The sequence below is a fragment of the Lissotriton helveticus genome, chromosome 4_1 (assembly GCF_964261635.1).
Source record: "Lissotriton helveticus chromosome 4_1, aLisHel1.1, whole genome shotgun sequence".
Taxonomy (NCBI): domain Eukaryota; kingdom Metazoa; phylum Chordata; class Amphibia; order Caudata; family Salamandridae; genus Lissotriton; species Lissotriton helveticus.
Window position 1 is genome coordinate 1,788,472,777 of NC_136063.1, and position 23,470 is coordinate 1,788,496,246.

A 23,470-nucleotide genomic window follows, 5' to 3' on the forward strand; every position below is an offset into this window, starting at 1 on the left:
AGGTAACTTAATGTGTTGTTAAAAACCGTCAGACACAATCTAAATGTAACAACTTTAATAAAGAATGCAAAAAAAGAAAGCTATCGTCAAATGGGTTCTCCTCTTGCATTTTGAATCACTGTACGCCAGTGCTCCTTCACAACACGATTGCTGGTGTGCCTTACTTCATTTTTATTTGTATATTAAGGGTAGTAATGGGCCTGGTAAGGGTAGTAATGTGTCTGGTAAGGGTAGTAATGGGCCATGGGTTTTGCCACCATGATGACTCAATGAGTTAAGCAGTTGCCTCTATTTGGGGACCCCAGGATACTGTCACGGAGTCAGCACCAGGGTTATTTGAATGTCTCAGGGTGGGGGCCCACGTGGCCTACCTCCCCTTTATTAGAAAGACATACCCGGAGGATGGAGTCCCCAGGGCCTCTCCTGCTACTGGAAGGGGGCGGCATTTCCCCTCCTTTATTTAAGTTATCGTCTCTGGAAGATGGCGTCCTTGTAGCCTCGTGGAGACTTGGGGAGGGGGGCCATGCCCTAGATATATATATCTTTAGCTTTCTGAGCACAATGTTTTCTACTTCCTGTAATTCTATAAAGCCATCCCAGTGTTTCATCCCAGATGGTCAGATCGAGTCAGGCTACTGTTGTGTAGAAGGATCTATTAATTTTATTTAAAGTGCACTTTTGAAATGTGTTTCTGCTACTGTATCCCACAGAAGTTGCCAGAAATCTGATACTCTTAATATACACTTCCTCGGTGCGGTTTGTCTGTATATGTAATGTGCATTGCTTATACATGATATTGAATTCATATAAGCTCTTTTTAAATTATTATAGGCATTTTCAAGATCCTCTTAGTGGCATGTATGCATACAAAAACATTTAGATGTATCTAGAACATTTTAAGAACTGTGCAATTCTGAATGTTACTTGGTTAGATCTCTCTTCTAAATAATATCCATACCACAGAACAAAATATCAGTTTATATCTCAGTGCAGAGATTCATACCTGGATTTGACTTGAGAATATGCATCCTTAAGTCAAAGTCCTGAGAAGATGTGCTTTACCAAGTGGCCTAAACCAGGATGTGCCATTAACTTGATCATTTCTCAGAGACCAGAATATGTGGCTCCTTCTGTTTTGACTGACTTTCTTCTTCAGGCAGTGGATGCTAGATGAAAGAAAATCAGGCTGTTGCTTCTAACTTGAGACTTCTCCCATCCGCAGAATTAAGTGGACACAACGATTAGGCTTCCCTGAAACAAACTTTCGCAGAACTTTGCTTTGTGATATCACATTTTGGGAATAGTCATTGTTGGTAAGCTTAAGGAAATCTTGCAGTTGTTAGAATGTAGATTTAGAAATTGTGGCAACAGCCTTTAAATATCTCTCTCTGTACAATGCATGTTTCCCTGTTATATCAAGCTATGCCAACTAAATATTGCACTTGACCTAAAGAAACACGATTTTCCAAACTCTCCTCTTTGATGTATTCATTTCTCTTGACTCCACAGTGGACATTATCTTCAATTGACAGGAACTTCCAATGCTTTCAGTTATACTGACACCCAGTTGGGGTCAGGATCTGCTGCTGTATTCTGTGTGCATTTTGGAGCTCAAGTTTTTTCACTCTTATGTGCCTGCTATATAACGTTGAGGTTCAAAAGGCAAGATGGCCAAAAACCCGAAAGTAAACCCTGAAGACAAGAACTGTGAGTGGTCACCGCCATAGTCCATGTTAGAAGGATTTCTGGAACTCATGACTTTGTTGCCCAGGAGATCTACCAAGCTTCTAGTATCCAGTTCCAAGGAGTTTCGCCAACCTTCTTCAGGTGCTACTGTTTATACTTCCCAAGCACTGCAAGTGACATATCTCCTACTGAGAAATACCTTGACCAAGTTTGGACAAATGTTTAATCTCCTAGAATGGAACTTTAATCCTTTAAAAGCCTTTCAGCATGAGTTCCTTATGTCAAAATCCTAACATGTTGAGCCCTGCATATATTACACCACTGGCAGTATATTCCGACAAGTTCAAAAATAAGGACTGACTGCCCAAAAGGTCCAAGCACGTTTGACTTTCTGCCATCAAGCCCTGGTTGCCAGAAAGCAGAATCCATAGGTTAGTCTTTAATTATTGTACTTCTTAAACCTAAGCTACCACCAAGAATATCCAGACCCCTCAAGGTGTAGCCTCATCCTGTTGAGGGGATTTTTGGTTCATGCCAGAAAATAATTCCAACGATAGCCCTAACCTGGTTACCCAATTTACCTGGTGGCTCGGCCTCTCCTGAACTCTGCATCCTTCTCAAAGTCTTATGAGGGACTGAGCCACTTATGGGTTTTTTTATAGACTATTCAAGTCAAATAAAAAATATTCATATAACACTATCAACCAAGTAGCATCAATGCACTAGAATGGATCATGCGGACGCTAGCCCAGCGTACCTAATCCAAGGGTGTTTTGAGGAGTTTTGAACTTGTTAAACACCCTTCCATTCTGAATCCAAGCTGAAACTCATTCCACCACATGTCACCTCAGAAGATGGCCTTGAACATAGGACTATATTCTGTGCATCTAGTGGTGTACACCTGCCGATAAGCGAGGTAGTGAATCATATTAAGCACATGAATCTGATCAACATATGACAAGAATCCAATGGAGCCTTCAGATGGTGGAACTTACATGCTCTTGACAGGGACACCAGCCACCTGAGCTGCAGAATTGAGAATTTCCTGTAGCCATAGAATGACCTTCTTTAAGGCACTCACAGTAAAAGAATTACAATAATGCATTGAATTTGGTCTTTAGATGACTGATGTGTCCTTCCACAGATAGGAGGCTGTCAATTACTAAACCAAGAGTATTACATCTGGAGGTAATCTGAACTTAAATATATGAGTGCTTCATCTACCTTTTACAGTCGTCCTGGTTAGCACATGCAAGATTTTGTGTCTTTGATGTAGATCTCCAAAATCAAAATGTGGATCTCCTCAATTTGACTAGACAGAGTGGCCAAATCTAAATTGAAAAAGAAGCTCAAAGGCAGTTGAGTATCATCCATATAGCTGTTGATTCCTGCCCTCATGTCACCACTAAATCATACAAGTGCTTCATGTATATTTTGAAAAGCACAGGTGCAGAGGGCAGCCACTTGACAGTCCACAGCAGAATGCTACAAACAAAACCTTGTGTCCTTGTCATCTTTCTTTCAAAGTCAGGAAGGCCTGGAAACAACTAAACGTGTCCATAGAGGCCACGGCAGCTTCTTGCAGGTATCAGGAGGATTGCATGGTCAGTGGTACCAAAGGCAGATGAATGGTTAAGCAGCCCATGAATGCCTTCTGGTCCTTCAGTGGCCCCTCCCGTCTAGCAGTCACTCCTGGCCATCCAGTAAAGCCATTTCTGCACTATGGTGTGTCAAAACAATATTGAATTGCTCCAACTAAGCCATAATGGCCAGAGATTTGGTTCATAGAAGAATTCTTTAGCAAAGGGTTTATCCAAGCCTTTTTCAGACATTTAGGCATAAGTTCCAATCTCTGATCCACTTACAATCCCCCCAATCATTGGGAGCCACAAATGAGACAATCACCTTGATCAGAGCTAAAGGACACGGGGCTCTTAAGCACTGAGATGGGTTCATTCTGTTGATAAGGTTCATACTCTGCCTGCCCCCAAGTTTAATTTCCTTTTCCTCATAATATTTTGATGATACATTCATATTATCGATGCCTGGGTATGACTCCATTATACTTGGTTGCATATCCACCCAGAGCTATTTTCCTAAGTTTTCTCATAATGTTTTTGTGGCATATCGGGATGTCGGATGTAAGACATGGTTGCTTAGGTAACTTTTGCTCACATGTTGTGCTAACTGTAAATACCACATCTGCGCTCCATACCTGGATTTAGGTTATGTAAATGTAATATCTACCAGGAACCTTTGAAGACCGCTACCTTCAAGTGCACATCAGTTACCTGTGGACTTGACAAAAAAATAAACGAATTGGAAGCCCAGAAGAACATGTGTAGCATGGGATCATTGTTGTTATCTAGGAAAACAAGCATTATTTACTACGAAGAAGGGAGATTGGCTAAGAAAAGATGAACATGTTTGAATTAAAGGACGGGAAAAATTAAACTACTATCTTGGCATTCTGAGGATTACAAGTCTAGGGCAATAATGACAATAAGCTAGTGTGAAGTTCTTTGTGTATGAGCTGAAGCAGTGTCTTTGAATTGCAACTGCTCAGCCCCCCCCCCTTCTGCGCTGGATGGCCCATCCCTCTATTGCGTGGCTGTCTTGGAGGACGATACAAAGGCCAGCTGCCAACTACACCAGGTCATGTGTTGCAGGGATGTGCCGGTATGCACATCTATGACGTTCCCTATCTATGGTCGGAACAGCTGAAACAACTTGGCATAATTCTATAGGTGGATGAGTCATTGTCCCTTATCCAATATTGGGAATTGATTTATTTTAAACTGTTATTGTTTATTGTTTTCAATTAAAAACAAAAAACAATAGCTACCAGGATACGTTACAAATAATTAATAATGCACTGCACTAGTACATGGTTAATAGGTTAGAAAAGAACAAGCAAGCAAATATATATATAATAGGATAAAAATGACAAGCAAGCAAGTACATATAATAGATTAGAAATGACAAGCAAGCAAAGACATTCTGAGTGCAATACGTATTCAAACATATCATTAGACCAATACACCTTCTAACTAGCAAACAACAACAAGTAACTCTCCCACCTACTGTTATCCCTAGCCAAACTGTCATATGTAGTGCGCCACAGTGGCCAACATCTTCCAAGTTGAGCACAGTAGTTTTAAATCCCGCCCAAGACAATGTATGAATGGTCAGTTATTACCACCCTCCAGATCCTCCTGAGAAATCATGGAGCTAATCGACATATCTGTGTCATCATTTAGGGCCAACAAGCAATCCACAAGGTGACCCAATCCTCAAGCCCTATTAATTGTTCCCCACACCCTCTTTTCAGCTCTCGAAATAAAATAGCAATCTCAAGACCATTTAATCATTCGAGTTCCGTTTAATCATTCAAGGGCCTCGCATAGATTTCCAATGCATTGTCAATTCTTGTTTTGCCTGGATCAATGCAAACTCAATATATCTAGTAGTGTTTTCCCCATTTTTGGTGCAAGGGTATCCCCCTAGTATGCCGCCCACGTTTGTACAAGGGATAGCTTGTAAAGTTATTTAATTAACACAGTTCATTACCGCTTCCTATAAATCCGCCATGGATGGGCAGGATCAGACCATATGGAACATTTCTGCGCCTAACTCCCCACATCTTGGACATTTTGCCGCAGCAGTTGCATAAAGCCTATTGATCTTGCCTGGAGTAAGGTAAGTTTTGTGCAGAATATAAAAATTTATTAATTTGAACCTAGCATTGCACGAGACAGCAGGTTAATATCCTAAGATCCTCTCGTAGCCCATATCAGTAATCTGAACCTCTACGTCTGACGCTCATTTCTCTTTCACACCAGGAAGTAGGAACACCAGCACAAATAGCACGATGTAGACCGGTGACCGCTTTTACACGACCTGATGTTGTACAGAGCAAATAACACACTTGATGTGTTACAGGCTCAGCACCTCCATTCTTCCAGTGATTCCTAATCGTGGCAATCACTGCCCTGTGCAACAGGAATTGGCCTCCTGGTATACTGAATTCTTCATAAAAGTCTTCAAATATGAGCAATATTCCATACCAGTACAAACCTATTTATCCCCCCAGCGCTCCTATGCGAGCCACTATTTTCAATTCAACAAATTTATTGGCTGGTCAGGCAAATAAGGTACTTGAACATGAGTCCGCTGTCGACAACGTCACCAGCACTGCTGTATTACCAGGAGCTCCTGAAAGACCGCAGGTAAATGTCACCAAGAAGACACGCAATAAGTCCTGCAAGTCAGACAGCGAGCCAATGATACCCTTTTATTCTGGCTTTATTGTACAATAAACCCACTGGTTTAACCATTGCAGTTGGCAGGTTCTGCCAGTCCTTCCTCCGCCATAGGGCACTGCAGTTTTGTTAATGCCACCCAATGCCTACCTGTCCCCCAGATCTGTTCTGGAAGTAAGGATTTCAAGTACAGAAACAGTCAACGAAGCATCCACCATCTTAGCCACCATTATTCTGCTAGCCATGGATACGGCAATTTCTTCCAAAAATGTATACTATTTCTAAGAGCTCGGAAGGCTGACACAATATTACCATCTACTAAATATTGCTGGTTATGTTATATTTTAACAGCTAAATATTTAAGAAGTGTAGGGCTCCAGGCGCATCCGGGCAGGTTAAGAGATGAAGCAGAGTTGGAACAAATGGGATTACTGCTAAGTAATATGCAGGCCCAAAATTGCACTAAAGCACTTCAATAAGTCTGTTGCTCATGTAAGTAATTACGTTTAATCCTATCTGTGGTATCCAACAATAAAGGATAATTCCTGAGTATACCCTAAGGTATTTTTAACTCTTATCTGGATCCCTGCAATAATCTAGTGTTTACTTATTTAAGAACGCCTAACAAGGGCCGAGTCAATCAAGATGGTATCTACCAACCAGGGTGTGGTAAATTGCCTATGATGAAGCATGCAAGTTGTGGGTGAGACATTTTTTTCCCTACATCTTTTGGGATTCTTGTAGGGTAACTACAACATTTATTGTGACCTGTGTATTTTCAGTGTGTTTGTTGTGAAATGGAGGGCCAGGCCATGTTGTATTCCTCTTTCTGTGCAGTTGTGTATCAATGTACCGCTGCCCTACTTCTGTTTCAAAAGAAAATGTGCATAACATGAATCTAGACAATTTATTAGGAGATTTGGCTACACAGCGTGCGTGATGTGAATGTTATACTCTGTCTCTTCTATCTGTACTCTTTCAGGGAGTGCTGATTGGATGGTTGGAGGGTTAGAACCACATTGGGAAGCTCTTAGAACATGCAGCCTGACTTAGGGTAGATGTGCCTTATGCCTTTATCCCAATACTCGTGCAGACCCTGATTTGGACACCAACTCCATTCGATGCCTGGAACAGTATTATATCTGAAGCAAACATTGTAGATCCGATGGGGTTTTGGTTTTTTGATTTTCTCCAGGTAAAATCTGGTGCTAGTTTTTTTGCAAGAAAATATAGCACATTCCACGTTTGCTCAACATATATCGGGAGAAACCAAGCAATATCACTGTGTCAGCCCTCATTCTGAGGTCCAAAACTCAGAGTGATGTAAGATTGCACACATATTAAATAACACACCGGTGGTGTTGGTATTTACCGGGTGCACAGTTTCAACCTGGCATTGTGCATGACTCATAACTAGCTTTTTATTTGTAAAATCCAGCCCAGGGCATTTTTGTGGCTGGTTGTGTATTATTCCAGGTTTGCGTGGAATAAAACGCAACACACTACAGAAAATGCTTTGTAAATAATGCTAGTAAATTCGAGCATATTTAACATGTAATATGGGAGTAAGAAATAGCTACTCACAAATATGTGTTGTGACTCGGGCCTTTAATTAGAAACGATGTGTGATGTGAATGCTTGTTTGCATGGCAATTCACTGTGTGCTGTAGAGTTCCACCGTGTGATAGATTAGGGGGAAGGAGCCCCCCCCCCCCCTGTAATTCTGAAGGGGGCTGGTGTTGTGCACGCTGGTGCAATTTCCTCACGTGCTATTCACTTAATGGAGGCCTCGTTTCTTTTTTAATTTGTGCACACTTATTACATTCGCGCCCTACAGACATGCACACCGAGGGCTGCAAAGAACCCATCTTGTGAGCGGGTAAAGTTAAAACAAGAGAAACTACACGCATAGGATCCCGTAGCTTCTAGGTTACGTGACTTGAGACAGGAAGGGTTGGAAAAGGATTAAATAGCCAGGGTGGAGTAAACAGTAATGCACCAACAAGCACGACTGGCACATCTAGGTGAATTAGTGTAATTACTTGCGCTAGATCCAGTGTAAAAGGAGCTGCAATAACTTGTTGTTCAGTTCCACCAACAATCGCGATCAAGCTGCTCTAAACTACCTGCTAATGGCTGTTGAGCCTCCAGTTGGTGCATTTTTCACTGAAAGAAATAATAAAAACAATGATTAGCTACAACCCACAAGCAACTGAACGGCCTATTATTATACTGTATTGTTGAAAGACAATTTATCCCAAGGGCTTTCCTAGGGATTATATGTGAGCATTTTTGCCGGCAATAAAGTGGGTCATAAGAGACTGTCTTTATTGTTACATTTGATAATGTACCCTCCTTTCTTGTTTGTATTAATTAGCTTGCTTTAAAATTGTGAAAATAAAATCTTTTTAATTTTCATACACCAGTTTATACATTGAACAATAGAGTTTCGTACATGAGATACTTTTCAAAATTGTGCACCCGCTACGGATTAAGAGAGATGGAATAATTATTGGGTGTATAGTTTACTACTGATTCTAACTTGCAGACCTTGGTATTGGGATAGTTTACTACTGATTCTAATTTGCAGATCTTGGTATTGGGAATAATGTACAAACTCTGGCATTGGCATGGCATTGTTGCTGTATGTGCCATCCAAATTGTCACTGCGATTTACTTGGTCGCAGGAGAGGACATACCCATGGGAGGGACAAGATGCCCCTGACTTGTAATCTTGTTTTGGGCACAAGAAGGTGATGACACTCTAAACAGGGTTATCTTCTGTGCTAAATTTGGGCCTATTGCAGTAAACGATATTTGTATAATAATATAATCCACGTTGTTGTACTTAAAGAAATGTGTTGCTGAACCACGTCATAGGCCTCATCATTTGTTGCTTGATCTAATTTGCTGTGAGCAAAAAGGGTGGTACTCCTGGACAATGATGCCAGATTTTTGTTTTCAGTAGGATGATTTGTGGACAAGAGTATGCTTAGACGAGGGTCCCTTGCTCACTGTGTCATATGATCTAAGCACTATGTCACTGACAAGGGTTAATAAGGATGAAACTGGTCTGGTGTTGCTTGTGGTCCCTTATGGATGGGGCCGCTCCTTGCAGTTCAGGATGGACTGCTCGTTTAAGGAACAGAGTCACTACTGATTTGCATACGGTGTGCTTCTATCTAGAGTGACACAGTGGGTTCAAAACAATTAAATGTAATGATACCCAAGCAACTGCAAGTGGTTAGAGTATTTCTAAGTATTCCCCCATCACTATTTGTGTGTTTTATGTTATGCCCTAGGTGGCTCAGAGTATGATGGTAAAGAGTATGGCCAGATGTGGGTCCATTGCTTGCTATGCCATACAATTCAAGCGATATCCATTGACAAAGCCTAAGAAAGCCAAAATCAGTTGGGTTTGTTTGTAGTCCATTCTAGAGGTGGCATCTCCTGGCAGCTCCGGATGTACTGCTCACACGAGGAGTAGGGTCAGTAGTGAATTGTATAATGTGAGCCTCTTTCCAAAGTAGCTCCTCGGGTGAACACCGATGGTTGGGAATGCTACACCAAGCAATTGCCAATGATTAGCAAGCATTTTTCCCATCCCCTTTTGTGTATTTAATGTTACACCTTAAGTGCCAAGGGTGTGACCAGCCATGGGCCCATTGCTTGCTGTGCTTTACCTCACATACACGGCCTAATAATGCAGACAACTTTATCGAGTTGTTTGTGGTCCCGTCCCTTCTGGAGTGTGCATGCCTGACCATTCAGGATGGTGTGTTTCCAGTAGAATTAGCATAAGATGGGCCTCTGTCTGTAGTGGCAGCTTGGCGGAAAACGATGGACTGGAATGCTATCTGAATGATTGTCAGTGGTTAGACTTTGTTTGCAGTCCGCCCCTTACCATTTGTGTGCATTGAACCAAGCGTATGGCCAGATATGGGTTCCTTGCGTGCTATGCAATAAGATCAAAGCTATACTTCCTTTACGAGGCCTTATAATGCTGAAACCGGTGTGGGGTTGCTTGTGTTCTGTTTCTGGAAGGGGCCTCACCTGGCTGTTCTGGATGAACTGTTCCGATGACAAGCAGCGTTATTACTGACATGCACACGTCGGGCCTCTGTATAGAGTGGCATCTTGGACAAAAAATGATGGGTTGGAATGCTGCGCTGAGTGATTGCCAGTGGTTAGACTATTTGCAACCATTTCCCCAAGCACTTTTGTATGTTTAATGATTTGTTGATATCCACTGTAGTGCACTGATGCCTTTTCTGTGGCATGTGACACTGTATATGAAAACTAGAAAAATATAATTGCGCATATGAGATACCAGTTGAATACTCTTATGCATCCTTGTGACATGTAGTCAGTAGTTCTATTCAGATGTAGTTTGAGTATGCAGACAACATAGATAAATCTGTTGAAAATGTGTGTCTCCTTGTCCTCAGCCCACAGCTGGCACTGAGCTGGCTGACTTCCCACGCCTCATTGTATTCCGCTTTCGGAAGTATGCATGGTAATGAAGGTCTATTCTACAATCCATGAGCTATGTTAGGCTTTTGTGTTACTTGGAGATCAAAATGCATTTTTCCTTCTGGTGGGTGTGGATGCTTTAATTAACTAATTAGGAGGGTCGATGTACAAGATTTGGACTCTCTGAGTCTACCTAAGACCCAGTGAGAGTTCGTAAGACTTAGTCCAAGGCTAATAAACACAAGCATGCACGAGACACGATTCCAGGATAAAACCTTAAGGGCTTATTAAAATCCAGAAAGCAAAACACAAACATTGTCGACTTAAGTCAATTAGGAATCTGCTCAATCAAAATAATAAAAGTATTACTCTGCAAGAGGTCTAAGAAAATATCTACCTCTGAAAAAACCCAAAGAAAGAACTAAATGTAAATCAAATAGACAGATATAGAATCAGTTCAGTTAGAAAAGCAATTAAAGGTTCTCTCTTCTCCAAAATAACACAGCTTTTATAGCATTTCAAGGTACAGAAGCCACACACATTTCATGTATAGTAGGACCTGACAGTGTTGAACTAGTGTTGAAGCCATCTTTTTGTGTGATACCAATTGCAGTAGCTTCAGGCCCTATTAACTTAGCCTACATCTAAAAACCTCCATCTTGGGAGACTTTACCCTTTCACCGACTAAGAAATGCTGTCCTTGCAAATCTCTATGCCTAGACGAGATATGTGACACACCACTTGCACAATACATTTTATTAGCAATAACAGATTTCGCAATATTACTCATCGTCTTGCTTATGTCGCATTTTGTATGGAAATATACCAAGCCATGGCAGCTCGCATTTTGATTGACTGACCCCAATACTGCCCATTTCTGATCACATGGTTAGCTACAGTATGTGTGCATCAAATGTATCAAACCTTACAAGGAGATGTCTTGCTACAGATCTTTGTCCATTGGCTGAGGGAATCATGGTTAACTGTAACTACGTGTAATACTTGTCATATGGGTGGTCTTGTGGTCATTCAGGCTTCTAGGCTGACTGTCTTCGTGTTGCACGTTAAATTGTTATTTGTTGTGCTAATAAATCTACCACACACTGAGTTGACAAAAGAACATGTGGTCGTGCTTGTCTTTTCTGTGATTAATTATCCCTTGTATTTCAGACACACTTCTACACTAGCAATGTCGTAAACACATAAACTAATACATATTCAGGTAAAGAGATACTTCTCGTAACACTTGCTTCCTATTGCATTCATTGGTTAGGCAATTCAAACTAATTACGGAAATTAGTTGAAGGTTTATGTAACACAGCAATACAATGGTTTGTTCAGCTAATGAAAGACATACAGAATATAGGCAGGAATCTTCAGAAAGTTACAAAATAAAGAACCATTCTGAACATTGCTTCCTCAAAGGAACACACATATTACAGGCACCACAGTTATGCCCTCTTTTATGATGATTTTCCTGATATGGAAAAACACACCAGCTCACACTGAGAGAAAGGCTTGCTCAGATAAAATAAACGTGCACTATATTCTGCAAATATGATTAGCTGCCTGTGCAGGCTGACTGAGGCCCAGTCATGCTAACCGAACCACGCTTAAATTGTGCAGTATTTCTGAGTAGTAAAAGTTGCTTACATGGATGTCCAAATCCAACTTCTGTTACTGAGAACCTGTGCACACCAAAGCTGTGACTGGGTGTTGTGAATGAGCTGAGATCTTTCTCTATGAGTATTTACTCATCAATGCATAATATTCTCCTCATGGTTTTCCCTTCTGCAGAAGACCCTCCTTCAATTCAGTTTACTTTTTCATGTACATTGCTGCTGACTGTTGTAGGGCTTTTAGCATCATTCACGTGGCATGGACTCTAGAACTGAGTGATGCAAATCAATATTACTGTGCCATGTTTGTGAACTAATTTATAGCTCCCTCCTTTTCCAGATTAGAGATACAAAATCGTCTGACCAAAAAACGACACTGTTGCATTTTCTGGCTGAAGTCTGTGAGGAGAGCTATCGGGACATTCTCAAGTTTCCAGAAGAACTGATGCATGTTGAGAGCGCAAGTAAAGGTAAGGACACATGCTGATTCAATTACCATAATTTATGGGGAAAAGTTCTAGCATGCTCAGGGCATTATTTCATTTAGATTCTCGGATTAAATAGCGTTTAGGCTGTAATACCCCTGTGGATTTTGTTCTGGTTTTAAACCCTTGCCTGAAAACACACTCTATTTCTTTTTTTGGAGTGAAAAAACGCCATTCAAAACAAAATGCACATGTTTAACTGTTTGTAATTTTGATGATTTTCGGGGTACATGTACTGTCATTGGATCATAATTCTTAAATGGAGTTTTATAGTTGTAGGTGTTGCCTGCACGCACACTTTTTTATAACCTGTATTTTAGGGGCACAGTACCATTACAGTGCTTTTTATAGGATTACTAAAATCCTTAGTCTGAAGATTCTGTCTTGCATAAGGTAAAAGATTTGAATTCCAGAACTTACACGACACACTTTCTAATGGCCTTATTATATTTGATTTTTTTCCTTTACGTTTTATCATAATTGTATTTTGTGATAGCACTTGTGTAGTTATAATTAGATTAGACTTTCAACCTAAAGGACATTTTTTGTTTTGCTCGATAACTTGGAGCTGTTCAGTGCACAAACTGTTCCAAAATAATGTTCGCCCACTTTGGATTCTTCATGCCAAATTTTGTGCAGATCCATCCAGCGAAAACCAAAAAAAGGGGTGCTCCCAACAGTGAAATTTTCTATTGTGATTCCATAAGATTCATTGCTCCTAGATGCAAGAAAAACGCTGAACAGACTTAGACCAGACTTGCCTTGTAAGTAGAACTTTACTCAAGGAACTGCCTTTGACTGTATTGGTGTATATCCATTGAGTCGTTTTAAATTTTCAATTAGTCTGGGAATGATGAGGTTATATTTTAGAAACATTTGACCCATTAATTCAGTAGATTCGCTAATCTAATTAAATTTATAAAGATGAGATAGCCTTTTCTCGCTTTGCCATTTGTGGAGTCATGAATCTGTCGATGTGCCTATTGGCTGGCCGCGACAGAAAAATGTCTTTTGCAACTGCCATTACCCAAGATGTTGCTTCTAGATTTGAAAAAAATAAAACCCCAAAAGTGCATAAGGCGACAGGTTGAGCCTTTCCTGAAACCCAGGCCCATGTAAAGGGGCCTCATAGGGATCCCCTATTATTAAGATTAATTAAAAAAAAATCTTACAGGATTCAAAAATCCTTGGGAGGATTCCTGAATCTCAGACCCGTTCCATGGAATATTACCTACATCAGAACAAAAAAATCAAAAAAAGTAATTTTGTGCATTAAAGCGGTGCTTGTTCAACCCCTGCTTCACACAGCTGCGGGTTGTGCAGGGCGAGGGTCAGCTGCCTGCACCCGGCTGTGAGAAGGGCCTGCACAAAGACGAGAAAATGTTGCCAACCCTGGCTGCACATTGCTAAAAGCTGGTCACAGCGGAGTCTGCCCAAGGTGGTTTGGCACAGAACCTTGGTAAAATCCAGGCCTTGTGGCTAATTCCCGTTGCAATTGACTGAAGTCCTTGCCAGTAGGAGTTGGACATTTGCAGCAGGATAGGCACAATGCAGACCCTGCTGTCAATCCCTTCCCTGCTGTGTTCGGCCAAAAGCTGTATTCAGTGGTGGTGGCCATCTGCAGCGAGTTTGGGTGCAGTGCCATGCACTGTGGCCAACCTCTGTTGCATATGGGTAAGGGGGTGCACAGCAAGTTTGGTCGTAAAAAGGAAGGAAGGTACAAGTAGTATATGGTCAAAAACCGCACTCACAGAAAAACAGCAAATTTATGTGCCACCGTTTTTTTTGATTTTGCATACTATCGTACTTTCACAGATTTCTTCCAAAAATCATAAATTTCTACATGTATGCATAACCCTAGTCCTGTTAATTGCCCACCTGAAGCAAAATCCTTCTGGGCAGGTTTGTTGTATGTTTGAGTTGAGAAATCACTTCCCTTTACTCCCCAGTGAAATATAAACAGTATTTTGGTGTTATCCATGCTTCACCCTGCATACTAAATTGTGTTACTATATGTTAAGTCCAAATATTTCTGGGAATAAGCATGACCACTTTTTGTGAATACCTCCACAGATGCAGCTAAGAAGGTAATTGCCACCTTCCCAATGGCTGCTACCCAGGCATTTCCCTGGTAACACCCATATTCTAATTCTAAACCCCTAATTCTAAATCTACTCCTGTAGAATATCCACTATAATCGCATCTGTGGGAGTAAATGTCATTGGTCACTGATTCTTTGACTCAGGGAGATAGTTGAGATTAGATCCATGAAAATGTTTGCTAATAATTTCTTTACTTTGATCTGGTGGTATGAACTAACAAAAATGTATAAAATGACAAACATGCAGAATCTATGCACTTTGGGGTAACATTATAGTCATTGTTAATGATTATCAAGACAATTAGATGAGGAACATGTCTTTATGTTTGTCACTGTGGCCTAGTGGGGGTTTGCCCTAAAAGATACTCGAGCTGCAATCTATCGTCTCCTACAAAGGTGAAGAATCTGGGAGTCATGATGAATGCCGCTTTGAAAATGGATTGCCAAATATAAGTGGCAGTTTCAACATGCATTTTTCATGTCCATCAACAACGAAAGGTCTTGCCCTACCTTCCTTGTGAGAGCAGAGCCAACATTTAGTTATGCTTGTGAAGTTCATGAAATTACTTGAAATGTCGTATTATGCTGTTTGGCTAACTCTTTTTACCCAAGCCCATATGCACCATAAAAAAAGTCTCACAATATACCAGCGTGGGACTGGTTTGCCTCGAAAATGTGCCTCCGGGAGATATTTTCTGCTCAAACTAGTCTCCTGCCAATATCTCGTAGACTTTTTTTTTTTTACATGAGATGACGTGAGATACCAGAAAAAAATATTTCACCATAAAAGCATAATTTCATGAGATTTTCATGGAATTTTGCAAAACTTAGTGAGAAACAAATTAAGCAATTTCACACTATTCCAGGGAATTAGTACCAACGACAGTATGTGATAGACTGTGTGCTGCATATGTTTTCTAGAACATATATGCTCTTGATTCATCTAATACAAACTAGGGCGAAGAACCATGTATAGGGCTGTAATCCTGATGAAAGCTTTTTGACCTGAATTGGCATTATTACAAGAAAAAACATGAGACTGTGTATTAAGGCAGGGGCAGCCGTGACTCAGTAGTAAGCTTTTTAATTTTGTTTGAGCGGGAAAAGCATTAAATATAATGAACAGTGCTATTGTACAGTTTAACCATAATGGCCCTCTATATTTAAAAAGAAAGAGAATATATTTAAAAAGAAAGAGAACTACTACAATAACTAGCTGGTCTGGCAGGATAGAAAAAAGTTTGAATGTCGACCTCACCCTCTTGGCAGGATCACCCGCAGAGTTTTGCCTGCTATTACGGACTTCATATTTGTTGGCTTTATAACTCTGTGCACTTTACCACTGCTAAGCAGTGCTAAAATGACGCTTATGCTCTTTCCCTAAAACATGGTAAATTGTCTTGCACCTCATTGGTTCCTTTAATTTACATGCAAGTCCCTACTAAATGGTATTGCAAGTATCAAGGGATGTATATTAAATTCTACTAGTGGACTGCAGCACTCTTTGGGTCACCCACTCAAGTAGCCTTTTAAAATCAGTCTTAGGCCTGCCACTGTTGCCAGTAGTGCAGCTTTAAACTGCAATTTCCACCTGGCAAAACAAACCTTTTGCCAGGCCTAACCCTTTCTTTTTTAATACTTAAAAGTCACCCCTAGGGTAGTCATAAGTCAAGGCGAATTGTATTTAAAACATAGCACATATGTAGTTATGTTTTACATGTCCTGACAGTGAAAACCTCCTCAAGTATTTTGTCACTGTTGTAATGCCACTCTCTCTCATTGACTAACACCAAGTTACCTTATTACCTTTACTAAATTCTACTCTTTAGATTGGGAGCAGAAAGAGATATGCTGTTTAAACTCAAATTAATTGTATTTAAAATCCTCATTAATGGTGATATTGGATATTTAGTTACAATTCTGAGAATGCCACTTGTAGGAAGTTGGCATTTTGTTGTTCCAGCCAACTGTGCCTTCTGGCATTGTCCTTGGTCTCATGGCTGTGCATGGCTCTGCTGTTGGGATGTGTGTACAGGATGGGCCATCCTCACAGGGTGGCTAGGGAGGAGCTATGCCCAGCCTCACTTACACTTCAAATACCTTTCCCTCCTGCACACACAAAGAACCTGACACAAGGCCTACCCGGCCTATTGTCACCCCCAGACAGTTTGGAGCCCTGACTAGGAAGATCATTCCAAAAACAGATGTGGGATTAGGACAGTGAGTCCCCCCACAAAAAGGTTGGACCACGTATACACATTTGCCCTGCAGAGCCAATCATCTGATCACTTCTGGACCTGAGGAAGACTGAGAAACATAACTTCCCTGCTGTATTAAGGGCTTCCCTGCTGCCTGAGTAAGGAAGACCTTCACCCTTGAACCGAGGATAACCAGAGTGACTCAAAGGGCTAGTTGGCTGGCATCTTGTGTGTGCCAGAGGGGCACAACAAGCTCCAGAGACCTGTCCTGCAACTGTCCAGATAACCAACACGACCTGGCTAGATCTGACTGAGCCCTACTGCTGGCCTCTGTGTGAGTATGCGTTAATGCCCAAGTCCTGCCCCCCGGTCCTAGACCCTTGACTGGAGTCAGAGTTTACTACTCCACGCACAACTGAAAGTCTCATCGAAGCCGACGCAGCACTGCACAACTCGATGCAAGAACTTGCATCGCAGCACCTCTCTGCTCTGGTCCGGTGGCTTCACTGGAGCCAACACAGCATGGTGCAGACTCACATAGGACCTCGCATCTCAACCCCAAATACACAAAGGTACAACTCCCAGTGGATTAAACTCAGTCTTTTACCCAACTCTCAATCTATCGTGGTTGGCCTGAACTTGTGACTTTGTCCAGGCCCAACTTTAAATGTTCATAACTCTGGTTCTCCTGATTGGATTTAATTGCTCTTGGTGTCATTTATTTATTAAAATGTACTCTATTTTCCTAATTTGGTTTGGGATCTTTTCTGAGTTGTATTTCACTTTATGACTGTTTTATGCTGTATAAATAGTTTACACATTGCCTCTAAGGTAAACCTGACTGCTTTATTCCAAACTGCTAGAGGATAAGGCACATGTTAATTTATTAATTTTTTTGTGGTTCACCTTGACAAGCATTGTGTTTGTTATTTGACTGGGGCTTCCACCTCTCTCAATTAATAACCCAATTTCTGACACTGAACATGGCTTATCCTGGTCTTGCATCCTCAATGAGAAGTGGCCCCGTAATGAAGCATCTCACCGTGTGTCAGTGAGAGTTTTACACTGGGAACAACAAATGCAGGTTGAATTTCTTTTTTTGTGAGCACTAAGGTTAATCTCTAAACTCTAGAAAACATCTCTCATTGTATGTAAACTTCGATCACAAAGATGTTTATTGGTTAAATGTTTGTTAAGGGCTGACAACAATACAAGGGAACTGCAGTAAAGTGGATAAATACACAGTCGCATAAAATTAGTGAAATATTACACAGTGCAGCTCAGAGTTTAAAATATGCAGCGCGTGCCAGGCAAGAACTCTTATAGAATGTCTTTGTCTTTCTAAATACTAATTCTAGGTCTTTTTTAAGGATTGCATAAATTGCGAAAGTTACAAGTCAACAGTATAGTTTGACTTAGTCCATAACCAGATTCTACTCAAAAAGGGTTTTAATTTATTAGATGACAATTTGCACATGTGATATTATGGTTCCTGGTTAAGAATATATAAGTGAAATTCATACCTTTCATGTAGACCGTCATAAGTGGACACCAGTAATACTGATGTTGATCACAATTTGGAGGCCTATCACTTCTTGTTCAGATATTTTCACCGTGAAACGCTTGTAAGACTCAAAAAAGGTTCATACATAACTTTGTATAGAGGATTGAAGGCACCACTATGTTTTCCATGTCACTCACCTGTGAAGTGTGAAAAGAGCATTTGCACTGTCTTAAACAGTGACTTTCCTTTTGTCAGAATGTTTGAATCATTATGAAAGAAAAGGGGTGCAGGGTTGGAGTAAAGAGAGAACTGTATATGTACAACACTGGAAACATTTTCACAGTCCTGTTAAGGATTTTATGTGGACGGCCGCACCGATATAATCTCATATGTAGTTCTTTGATGCATATCTGTGAATGTCTTTCCACTTCACAAACACAGTTTATGCAGCGCTAGACAATATCCTTAATGTTTACTAGTGTTTTCACAATATAAATTTCAGGTTTGCTACGAAAAAAACAAGCGTTAGCAGGTATTAGAAGCTTTCTTTTGCCAACGTTAACAATTTAATGATTCTGCATATATAACGATCTTCGTGAGTTTTTATATAAATCAACACAGTCCAAGAAAGCAGCACCCTAACACCGAAGAAATACTTATTTTTCCATTACTTTTTAGGACTATTTTAACGGCCGCTAAATGCTGTCTTTAAAGAGACCACAGGAGGTAGAAACTGATAGAACTGAAGCTTCTCCTGTTCGTTCTTGAAAAGCATTGTGGAGAGGTTGCTGGGCCCATACTTGACTATGTGGAGAGCATCATATGGATTAAATTTAGACTATCCCTGGCAGAACTGTTGATTATTGGTGACCCAAATCTAAATATTTTGAGGCCCCTACATCCTGTGTTAATCCCATCAGGGCCATGACTTAAAAATTGTTTCTTTTTTATTATTTATGGCTGGCTACCTGTGGGTTAATTACATGCAATGAAAGCCAGAGCTACTTCTACGTTGTTATACTTTTGAAATCTGCTAAAAACAGGACAGACCAAGTCTGACATCACCGTCGTAACTGTACTTGTTGACTTATTCTTCTGATATAACAGTGCTCTTCTTGTCTGCATGAATCTTTTCCTCTCCTTTCACCTGCACTGATTGACTTGCTGTTTCAGATTGTGTTTGCAGGTTGCTCAGTCTAAAACTTTTAGGTTGTATTAATGGGTTTCTGCACACTTGCCATAATCTTGCTATCTGTTTAGGAGATGCTCTGATGTGTAAAGTCACATACTTGTCTTCTGTAACAATATTCATGTGTTATGTGCCAACCTACATTATAAAAATCTTGTAACTGTGAGATATTTGGTTGTGTTTGTCACCTCTAACAAAAGACCATATCCCTAGCCTCACATGTAACCCACAACTAAGAGCTGGTCTCCAAACAGAGAAAGTGTCAGACCCAAGAAGATATAAACAATTGGTTCACAACCTTCCTATTCCCAATAATGAACTCAGCCAATTTTTACTAAAGCCTTATCACGTCACTCAGCTCTCACCTACACATTTGTACCAAGCCAAGAAATCGCTGCTTTTTGGTCCTTGCCATGTACTTGTCTATTACCCTTTCGACCAATTTTTTCTACTCTCTCCGTCTTGCTTCCGTAGCACCTCTCTCGTTTAGTATCCTCTTTTTCAATGTCTTTCTTATCTCCACACACCACCTTCTTTATAACATACCAAATCTAGTCGATGTCTTTAGTAATGTATGCCAGTCCTTCCTGTACCTCATCCTAACCCCTTTTGTCTTTAAAATATCAACCCTCTGGCACTCTCCATATCTGTCTTCGTGCTTCTGCCCAGCTATTCGATCAGTCTCTTACTACTGGCTCTAGGCTCATCTCTGTCCACTAGCTACTCTTCTGGGCGGCTTACTGACCCTGTATTCAACTGATGATGCTGTCATCCAAGTCTCCTTCTTTGTCACTTTCGTTCACTGTAATTACTTATCAGTCAGAATCATCCTTCTTTGACTCTCAGTAGCATTCACATTGTTGACTACTTAGCCCTGCACACTGCGGCACAACACCCTTACTTCTGTTAGCATTGCTGGAACTTCCCTTCCACAGTACTCCTTTTACCTCTTATCTTTAATTCTCTTTTCTGGGTTTTTTCTGAGCCCACTTTTTTCACAACCTCATTACAGCCTGGTTTCCATGCAGTACAACCAACTCAGTCTGCGCTCTCCCATAGCCCCAACTTCCGGTAACTACAGTCACTTGCCAGTCGTACTTATCCCATACAGAATTAATCTTCAAAAGAAGATGTGTTTTGTACTTTCTTAGTAAAGCATACAGCGTCGCTTCCGCTGACATTTGATGAGTTGTAAATGACAGAATCTTGAACCAGTAGCCTTTGCTTCAGCCAAATACATGGCTCCTTTCCAAATTGTTTGCATACTAAGTGAAGACAGTGAAGGCAAACAAACGAACCCTTCTTGCATGTAGAGATTTTGGGTTGCCCCACTTGTCTTTACATTTATAACATTTTATTTCCATAGGATTTATATATTTCATTTAATTATTCGTTAACAAATGATTTTGCTAGGCTACTGTAAGGGGAATGACAAATGAGTCTCCTGGAACAGATGTAAGCAGCTAACAGAAACAAGTAGTCTTCAGGGCTCTACAAAACTTCCATCATTTTGGTTCAAGCAATCCAAAGGTCCTCCAGCCGCAATGGTGTTGGCTAAATGGAGCAATACTGGGGGCGTACTTAGAGTCTGGCATAAAGGGTACTCCTTTGCAATAGCCTCTCTGCCAATCTCATGGTTCACCCACTACTAGAGGTGGCCGGACCGACAGTATGTTGAAGATGAAGCCTACTCCAGCTTATCGCTGATGCACTCTGACAACGGCCCAATGAAGCATGGCCCATCGAAGGTAAGCCATCCGACTGTCCACCCAGTTTAGAACGGGTGATCAGATGGGTTTTGTTTGTTCGCTGTCTGTCACCGCCAGGAAAAACCTGAAAGAGAAGTATAATAAAAATTAAAAAGTGACCCCCGCACCATGGAAGAAAACTCCCATTGTGTGGGAGTGATTCGTTTTACTTTTTTCTAACACAGACTGTGTTTGTGAGAGTTTGTTTTTGAAAAAAGGTAAAAGAAATTGGCAGCCAGTGAAGGAAAGTCCCTCTTTTGACATGGTTACCCTCCACCTTTTGCTTGGTATCTGATGTAACTTTGATTAAAAGTGTGCTGGGTTCCTGCTAACCAGGTCCCCAACACCCGCGTTCTTCCCCTAAACTGTATGATTGTTTCACAATTGGCACCCGTCTAGGCATCTTGTAAGTTCCTATTAAGTGGTATCCCTAATACTTAGGGCATTGGACCGGAATATGGCCCTTAAAGGCTGCAGCACAAATTGTGCCACCCAAAGGGGCCCCTCACCAAGCTCATGCAAACTGCCACCGCAGTCTGCGTGTCTTGGTGAAGATAAACCTGAAGAGTCGACATGGCACACATCCAACTAATGGAATCAAACCGCTAACCCTCTAAGAGGCCAGTGATTGTCACCCCCACTGTGATATGGTGTTAAAAGTCTGCAATATTAAACAGACAAAATGGTGACAGTGAACAAAGGAATTGTCCGCAGATAATAAAGCTGTAAATAACAGTAGTGTGCTAGAACAGCTTAGGCAAGAAAGCTATAAGAATATTCAACTGATAGTCTTCCAGAAAGGGCGTAATTTCTTACAGCATTTGCCCTTTAAAAGGAGTCTCCTGTATCTTAGAGACTCCTCCTCTCCTGACAGGCTATTAACATCTGAACACTGGTGGACTGTAAATCTTCAGCTTGATTTCTCATTGTTTTTGTGTGTGTGCTTCAGTCAGCACTACAAAGCTGCTTGATGGCTTTTTACCAGTTTATATATTTGCAAAAGTGTCCAGATGTAAAATCATGCTCATTCTGATTTCTGGAAGATACAATAAAATTTTTCACTGTAAACAGAAAAGACAGACACCTAAAGATTACGTGATAACAAAACAACAATGTCAAAATGTGTCTAGAGATGACAGTGAAGCAAAAATACAATTACAGAATCTTTGGTGCACCTGTTACCACATCCACACATGTAGCACAAAAGGGCTGTTATTAATGGTCGTTGTTTCCAGCTAAATCCTTGAGATATAACTCCTGGGGGTTTTCCTGGAATAGTTCCAACTGTAAGGCCATTTATGAAGCAGCCTGATTTCAAAAAGGGCAAATTTCGATATCAGTTTCAAAAATATAAATAGAGGTTTTATTTTATGGTTAATATATACGCACGCGGCTTTGAAGCTGGAGGCTTGCTGGGCTGCCTGCTTGCACTTTCACTTATGATTTCCTCGCTTTTATCATAAAGAGCCTGGAGAATTGGAGGCAAATAAAATAAACAGTCTGCCTCTTCCCGTTGTATGCAAGAACTCAATTTCAAAGTGTAACATATTGATTTTTTTATATGTATGTAGCAAAATGTAACAGAAATATATCAAAGTTAAAGGGTAATCAGCCATCCACCCTCCCTATCTTCAACAGCTAAAGTATTATATTTCCATTATTACTATGTTATACTTTAGATTATGAATACCTATGTTAGATCTAAGACAACAGTTATGGCACAGGGATACTGGAAAGATATCTCAAAAGGGTATTCGTGTCTATATGCCCAAAGAGTCATTTATAACCTTTATTCATTCCAAGGAAATGCTTTGCACAAAATTCTAGTTTACCATTCAGGCTTTTCTTACAGTGAACCAAAACTCCTATATTTTAACTAGCAGATCCATGATCTCTGGTGGACTCTCTAATTTGCAATTTACTCAATAATGTGCTCCTATTCACCCAGGACATCTACAACCATTGTCAGAATTTAGTAGGATCCTACTTGGGGAATAAACCTTTTCCACTCCTAATGTAAAGGACATAATAATCAAAGCAGGTGCCCAAGATTCTGACTGGGTGCCTACCAGTGGTGTTGCCAAATGCCTTGGCTGCCAGATAGTATGGCTATAAACTTTTAATTCCACCTCAAGGCTTCTTTTTAATCACTGTCTTCTTCCTGTCATTCCTGCAGGCTAGCTATGTATTCCTGATGTCTGACTC

The 23,470-nt window shown here is 40.7% G+C and overlaps 1 protein-coding gene across 2 annotated transcripts in view; it reads left to right on the forward strand.

Annotated features, from left to right (window-relative positions):
* The window catches only part of DIAPH2 (diaphanous related formin 2), a 4,230,744-nt gene that overhangs the window by 2,581,804 nt on the left and 1,625,470 nt on the right, over positions 1-23,470 (forward strand). For both annotated transcript variants that reach the window (XM_078688424.1, XM_078688425.1), the window contains one exon: positions 12,381-12,510. In XM_078688424.1, the coding sequence (XP_078544550.1) occupies positions 12,381-12,510 (130 nt within the window). The remainder of the gene's footprint in view (positions 1-12,380; positions 12,511-23,470) is intronic.